We start from the raw sequence: 7,990 nt of genomic DNA on the forward strand, positions 1-7,990 counted from the left end.
GCCACAACGCCTGGCCATTTTTTGGTTGCAGCCATCTTTGTTGTTTGGTGGGCCCGGGCTGGGGATTCGAACCCGCCACCTTAGGTGTATGTGGCTGGCACCTTAGCTGCTTGAGCCATAGGCACTGAGCTCACAGCCTGTTCTTAAACCCTTGTTCCCACTGTAAAATTTGTTCATATCTCCACATTGGTAACTCTGAATTAGTCTATAAATGTCACATTAAAAAGGTAAAACTATTTAAGTGCGATATTAACTGATCTGTATTTTATAAATTTTAATCCATAAAAATATAAATAAGAATGGTAAATTTTTAAGAAAAGAAATATACATTAGTGCAAGTTATGAATTACATTTCTTCTTCAGTGTCAGCAATAAAATACTGTAAGGAAAGAAAAGAATGATTGATCTAATTTTAAGAAAAAAAATTCCAGTGTTTTAACATGCAGTTAATTATCAGATACAGCTAAACAGAATACTTCCTTCTCTTTACTGTTGAGGCAGCAGCATTTTGTTTAATTATGCTGAACAGCACTTGTATATATCGTAATAGTTTTAGAAATAGAAAATTTGCATAAGACCAAGTCACATTATCCATTAAGTCTGAGAGAAAAAAAAAAAAACTTTATCCTTGAAAATCAGGGTTCATTGTTTTGATTCTGAATCACACAGCACACAGCTGAGAGATCAAGTTCACGCTTCACTCAAGACTTCACCTGCCTTACCAGCCTTTGCTGTGGGGCGTGGCACTGTCCCAAGCATTTAGTAGTGGCACCAACCACATGGCTAATGCACAAGGAACACTCCCTTCTTGTGATGGAGACTCTGTAAAGTCACAGTACATCTCAATATGAGAAAGGACTGTCTCAAACGGGCACACCTATTTGAAGAGGCTTTGTTACAGAGAGAGAGAGAGAGAGAGAAAGGGATAGGCTCTTCTGGAATGTAAAAGGTAAAGCTTAACTATACAATTCATGAATTAAACAGAACAGTTTTGATAAAAAAGAGCAAGACCTTGCAGTTTTATAGATGGCTCAATTCAAAGTGATCCCTCCAGAGATGTGGACCAGCCTGGTCACTGTGGTGCACTGTAGTGCACTGTGGTGCTGGCCAGTGTGCAGACTCGGCTCTCTGGGGCGCGGTGTCTCTGGGTGTGGCCTGCACTGCCAGGCACAGGTCCCCGTGCAGAACACCAGGAGGTTACTCGATGCTCTCCATACTGGATACTGGGAAATACCTCACTTCTTTCCTTCTCTCTCCTTTCCCTCCCCAAACAACTCCTCCATCCCACCAGCATTACTTGCTGCAAAAACCTGGCTTTTATATTTCCTTTTTTTTTTTAAAGGAAGGAAAACTGTGGATGACTCCCTCAGGTTAAAGAGTTGTGCTATTCAACAAATGAACTTCCTCTTCCGTCTCTTCTCTCTCCTCATCTATGGGATTCAGTTGAACATTATTGAAGCGGGGTCTTGGTTTGCCGTCTGGGCCATATGCCGGAGGATATCTTTTTTTGTTATAATGCCAAGGAGGCGCCTGGAAGAGACAAACAGAAGACTGCCATTAAAATTGGGGCAGGGGAGAAGCTTAAATCTATAGCTAAACCCTCTGTGTAGACAGGAAGAGAGCAAAGCAAGCAGCCTGATTTTGTATTTTCAAAAGATAATAACCAGCAACCATCCTTTGGTAGAAGTAGTATTAAGGGCTCTGATGGTGTGGTGGCCTTTGCACTGAGACTCTGAGACCCACACACCACAAAAAAGTAACAAAAAATGGGAGGACATATAACCAGGAAATGATATTGATTCCATTTGAGAAGGAAAATTCCTTCACATCACATCAAGAAAGCAGTAAAATGTCTGATGACTAAATCTCCTCAATACTTTGTTATTTAACCAAAATTGACTAATTTTAAAAGGTAACTAAAGGATTGCCCAGTTGTATGCAGAATTAAGCACATATAATGAGATAAAATGCATATAAAATTGTCAACACAGAACTTTAATCCCAAACTTTGGGACCCTAGGAATAAATCTATAAGACGACCCAAGTTTCTAGTTCACTTATTGATGTTTTTCTATTTTGATTTTGGCCAAAAAAAATTAAGAGACAGTGCTTTTATGAAAGCCTTAGTTGTTAATGCTCACATTAAAAGACAGGTGAAAATCAAGAAGCAGCCCTAAAGATTATTAGGGGTGAAGCAGAAAGCAGAATGAATGAGTAGCTATATTATTATAGTTAGTAGTTTTTAAAAAAGGATGCATGAAACACTTGTGAAATATTAGCGTACAACAGACACAATCAGTTGTGGACTGAAGCAAACTGGGACAGCTTTCATATAGACTTGGCAATTGCAGGGCAAAATAATTTCAGGCACTAATTGCTAAAGCCAGATAATTTTTGTTTTATCTAGTAAGATAATTTAAAATTTATCTGTAGTCATGAAATCACTAGGATGTAAAGCCAGTTAAAAAAAAATACACTTGACCCCAAAAGCTGCCTATAGTATTCTATAGACATCATACAAATGGGCACAAGTGCTCCAGGTACAGTTTACTAATGAAACAGCAGGACACATGCTGGGACTCTGAAGATAGACAGGGTAGAGCAGAGAAGGAAATAATGCTACGATCACAAATACAGACATTACACTCCAGTCAGTGTGCCCATTAAAACTCCATTTAACTGTTAGCAATTTTCATCACTAAGCCCAGTTCCAATCACTTAGGAGCTTAGATCTACCACCAGACTACCACAAGATTAGGGAACATCAAAAAGAACGAGGGATTGGGTGACCAGGCAGGCAGTTTAACCAGTTGGGAGTCTTCTGAGGCCAGAGCATCTCCACTACGGAGAAGAATCTGTCAGGTTCTCTCAAAAATGTTGAGTAAGATTCACTCATTCAACTACCAAACTGCTTAGAATCCTGAAGTTATGACTAATGATTTCGGTTGAGAGATGTGACCTTCTGCTTGCTTTCTATGGGTGGGATTGTACAAATTGTCTAGGTTTATCTTACAAACGGCACAGATACAAATGTGACCAGCAGCACAGTGGGCCCGTGCTCAGCAGGTGTCTGGGAGGGCACTGAACAGTTCACAGGTTTCATGCCTCCTGACCGCTAGAAGTCTAGGAGCAGCTCTGACATATCTAATCACCAGGGGCTCGACGTGCTGCTTTACTTGCTCGAGATGCTCTAATATGTTCTTCTTGGTGATGATCCCCAAGACAATCCTGAAACAGATCATTATGCTGATAACTGTGAGAAATTAAATCAAAAGCGGTTCCAATCACAATGATAAAGAATGAGAAAACAAAAATATGAATGACAAGAATATTTCTCATGAACTTTAGAAAAATAAAAACAAAAATGACTTAAAATTCCAGGTCCCTTTTGCATAAATTCTACTGACCTTCAAAAGTAATGCAATACTATTTTTAAATATTGGTGGGTTATTTTTCTTTTTAAATTAAAAATCAAAAGTATGAAAGGCTGAAGAGGACTACAAAGCAAAGTACAAAAGAAGCATAATATCAAGTCACAGCTATAGCCCTGATAGACAGAACCCCGTCTCCAGTGCTTTGGTCCCCAAAACGTCATAGCACATTAGGGGCACTTGGTCACCTTAGTAGTGAGATGGCAGGAAGAAGTTTAGCTGCCTGGAAGACTTAAGAAACCACCTGGATTTTACTACCATTTCCAACTAAAGTTAAAGGCAATGTACACAAAATACTGCTGACCAACAGAAACACTCCCAAATTTTCAGGCACTGTGAATGCCACTTCTTCAACTTGTAAAACTTACTTATGATCAGGGATCTAAAGAACTTTTACTTGATGCATTTTTCCCATATGATAATTATTTCTCAGTTAATGTGTCGTCGTCATCACATCAAGCAAAATGATGAACATAACTTCTCATAATGAGCACACTTAAAAACTTAATTAGGTTGCTTTTAATTATGAAGACAAACTTCTGGTTACCAAATTTATAATGGAAATTAATGAATTCAACAGTAGTATGTGGCATATAAACAGTGAAAGTCAAAAACCTTTAAAAAACTTTGATCTCATTTCTGAAGGCCTATCCAAAATGCCCTTCTGGGTAACAGCACATTTCCTGATCATCTGGCTAAGCCACTTTCCTGCTAAGCTGCCTTTGAACAGTCCTCCATCACCAGGGGACCTCAAAGCGGTTTGTTACTTAGGATGACAGCTGGTAGGGCGAGCAGTGAATTTAGAGAAGAGAAAAGGCAGAAATTGGTTCTTTAACTCTTGTTTTCTCATTATTTTTCTTTAAATATTGTACTGATGCTTAAAAGAATAAATTGAAAAGTTCTCAGAGCATGGAAGCAACTTCCTCCTTCAAAACAGCTCAGAAATTATACCACAGAACACGAGCATTCAGGGGCCAGGCATGGTGTAATCCTAGCAGTCTGGGAGGCAGAGGCAGGGGGGTGGATTGCCTGAGCTCACAGGTTCAAGACCAGACTAAACCAGAGCAAGACCCCATCTCTAAAAAGAGCCTGGTGTTGTGGCAGGCGCCTATAGTACCAGTTACCTGGGAGGCTGAGGCAAGAGAACTGATGACACCATGGCACTCTACCGAGGGCTACAAAGTGAGACCCTGTCTCAGAAAAAAAAAAAGAAAAGAAGCATTCAGCCACTCATTATAGGCACTTCACTGACTGAATAGTTATGGGTTGGTTTTTTTTTTTTAAGCCATCAATTCATTTGATTTTATGGCTGTAATCAGGAAATGTGAAAATCTTGGCAATTAACTAAATGTAGTAACACCAGTTTAATTCCAACTCATGCTTTTCTATTCAGTTATACAAGATGATTAATCTCAATTAATATAATTTATATTAGTAAATTCTGCCAAATCTGCTGAGGTACACACTGTAAGGAAAGTTACAAATTTAAGTATCAGGTGGCAAATTTAGAGTTACAAAGTAATATCTTTACTTATAAAGTAATAGCCTCTACAAGGGATCAATACACACAGTTCCTCAATAAGCCAGGAACTTAAGCGTTATTAAGCCTTATTAATTTTAGGGAGTTGAAGGAAAATAAATATGAAATGTGACTTGTACAAGAAATTATTTACTGTTTTTCCTTTTGGGCTGACAAATACTGATATATTAGCAGAGCAAAACTCAGCAGTTCCCAAAGTATGTTCCATGAAACACCAGCCCAAGGAGCTTTCCCACCCTCATGCCTCCAAAATATGGTTGCATTTTCAAAGAAGTATGGAAAAGTGTTTCCTATTACCCCTACCTAGAAATTAATGAAATGTCAACATTTGAAAAGCTCAGAGAAGATGCACAGCAAAAAAACTCAGGTATATTTACTCTAACACCTTTCCGATTTATAAAGGCACAAAATGTTTTTTGACTAACTCCTATTAACCTACTAGTTCCACAAAGATTAAAAGATGTTCAGAAATTCTGTTAAGTTCAAATATAAAATGTGGAAAATCAATAAGTAACTGGCATCTCTATAATTCACAGCCCCCTTGTCTCCTTATCTCACTATTTTTTTTCCTTCTCGCATCTAAGCTTCTAGATTTCTTGTGTCTCTTCCCCTGTACGACTATTTCCCACCTCTGAGACCTGTATAAACGAGACGATGTTGACAGCAGAACTTCATACTCTCCTGGAACACAGGATTTCTTTCTGGGTTTTAAGTCATTTAACTGAGAGTGGAAACAGAATACTTCCTTACGTACTTCAAAGAAAATAAAAGTCCCAAGAGCCACTTCCGCAAATGATTTTTCTTCCCATAAATACATCAATTTATTTTCCTTAACAAATAGAAATAAGGAAAATATGATCAAGGCAATTAAACATACTCCTTTAGAACTACCCCCCATTCATATAAACAGGCAGCAATAGATAAAATTTTCATTAGCCATTTTCCCTGCCCACTACTCACTTTGTTATTTTTATACTTTCTTTTCAACATTTTCCTTTCTGATATCTATGCTACCGAAAACCCAGGAATTAGCAAATTGAAATAGGAAAATTAACCCATATAGTAGCTTTGTGATCACAGTTAATCATAATTTAGAGAATAACATTTCTATCTGATAGTACATAAAAGAACAAACAATGCCAGGCACAGACAACCACTTGAAGCAAATAATAGTTTATAATGACTCAGCTTAGGTTCCAATTGAGCCATTAATAATTAAAAGGGTCCAAGGACCAGCAGAGCTTATTGAAAAGTCATCACATTTAATAAGTACTTTTGAGTTTTTAAATAGTGAAGTTTGGTACCAATGTTTTTTAAATTAAACAATATTAACAACATTAAATAAGAGAATAGCAACGATAATACTTTACTACATACATGTCTTTTCCAATCAGAATCTGTGATATTTGATAATTCTAAACTCCCTGCCCTTAATTAAGAGCTTTATCCCTTTAATGACTTACTTCTAATTTCTAAAACTGATTAACCCAGAGAAAAACACTAAGATGGATCTATTTCTAGCTTTATATTTCTATTCCTAATTCAATCTAATTGAATTGGCAAAAAAATTGCTTTAGCAGTTTAAGAAATCACAAAGAAAGAGATTATACTCTTTAATAGCCAATTACAACGTAAAATTGTAGCTAGAGACTGGGTTTTACATTTGGGGAGTAAGTCAGTGACCCACCCCCATCATTTTTGGCAAATGATTAGCCCTTCTTGAGCGTCAGTGACTATACCTGTGAAGTGGGGACATCACTCCCTAATTTGCAGAGTTCCTGCAAAGTTAAATGACAAAAGTCTTTCCTCTGTTACTACACATTTGCCTTTAGATAACAATGTTCTTAAGAATTTCAATAAGAAACTGTAATAATGGAAATAAAAGGGCCTAAAGAAAGAATAGAGGGAAAGAGATCCCAGGCCTAGGAAAAGAGGTTAGGGTGAGGAGTGTGCCAGGCACCCTGCCAGGGTCTCCACAGCCCCTGACATCTGTCAGTCACGGAGAAGCAATGACAGTTTATGCAGAAAAGTAAATTACCAATGTATGAATTTAGGTATATGAGTGTTTGTCCTTAGCAGTTTATGTACAAGATTTGTGGAGAAGGTAAACAAGAGGAAATGAAGCAGTTGTTAAAGGACACCGTTAGCTAATTTCCAAATTTCATTCTTTCCTTCATTACATGGTAAGTCAATTATTGGCTGAAAGAGTCAAAATAACTAGAACGTTACCACTGAATTAGAAACTCATTGTGTCAAAAATGAAATATTTATGGAAAGAATATAGATTTCTGTAGTGCCCCATATTGGGTCCAGAGAAAGGAAGTACTTTAAGTTTGGGGACTGTTTACCTGAGGGTGTCTCAGCTCCCCTTTCCCAATTTGGTATGTGTTTTGGCCAAGAGTGGGCAGGTGGCACTTTCACATTCTGTGCCAAGTGTTTGACTACTGGTGCTGTGTCTACAACAGAGCCCACAATGCCCTTCCACTGCGCTAACTCTCCCCACTCACTGCTGACTAACAGAGACGCCACTAGAAAGGCCCAGCCTGGTGAGCAAACCGTGTTCCGAGGGGCCAGACTTACCCATTGTGAGTTACAAGGCACTGCCTCAGGCCCAGCTTTCGGAAAATGTCCACCACTATCTCCATTGGTGTGTGGTCTGTCACCGTGAAGGGGCTCATATCAAGGATGCTTCGCAATTTCAGAGGCCGCGGGCTTTCTGCTGGGAGAGATGGGGTGTGCTGTGCAAAGCATACCCGAGAACTGCCAATGATGCCTTCTTGTTTTTTTCTGGCACTTTCTGAAAAGAGATGAGACCAAAAAATTTTAATTGCTAGTTTGTGCTTTTTTTTCTTTTTTTTTTGAGACAGAATCTCACTTTGTCGCCCTGGGTGGAGTACGGTGGCACCATCATAACTCACATCACAGCAACATCATTAGATCCTTCTGCCTGGGACTATAGGTACCTCTACCACACCTGGCTAGTTTTTCTTTTTTTTTGCAGTTTTTGGCCAGTGCTGGG

At 38.5% G+C, this 7,990-nt stretch overlaps 1 protein-coding gene across 5 annotated transcripts in view; it reads right to left on the reverse strand.

Annotated features, from left to right (window-relative positions):
* Positions 1-236: 236 nt before the first annotated feature.
* Positions 237-7,990, reverse strand: part of CLCN3 (chloride voltage-gated channel 3) — a 54,004-nt gene continuing 46,250 nt past the window's right edge. For 3 of the 5 annotated variants that reach the window (XM_023514875.1, XM_012806984.2, XM_012806985.2), the window contains 3 exons: positions 7,552-7,768; positions 3,153-3,228; positions 237-1,530 (listed from right to left, as the gene is read on the reverse strand). In XM_023514875.1, the coding sequence (XP_023370643.1) occupies positions 1,372-1,530; positions 3,153-3,228; positions 7,552-7,768 (452 nt within the window). In that variant the 3' untranslated portion in view covers positions 237-1,371. The remainder of the gene's footprint in view (positions 1,531-3,152; positions 3,229-7,551; positions 7,769-7,990) is intronic. The other 2 variants (XM_023514874.1, XM_012806986.2) reach the window with 2 other exon arrangements.

Source organism: Otolemur garnettii, unplaced genomic scaffold, assembly GCF_000181295.1.
Source record: "Otolemur garnettii isolate 467f Iridium unplaced genomic scaffold, OtoGar3 scaffold00061, whole genome shotgun sequence".
Classification (NCBI taxonomy): Eukaryota; Metazoa; Chordata; class Mammalia; order Primates; family Galagidae; genus Otolemur; species Otolemur garnettii.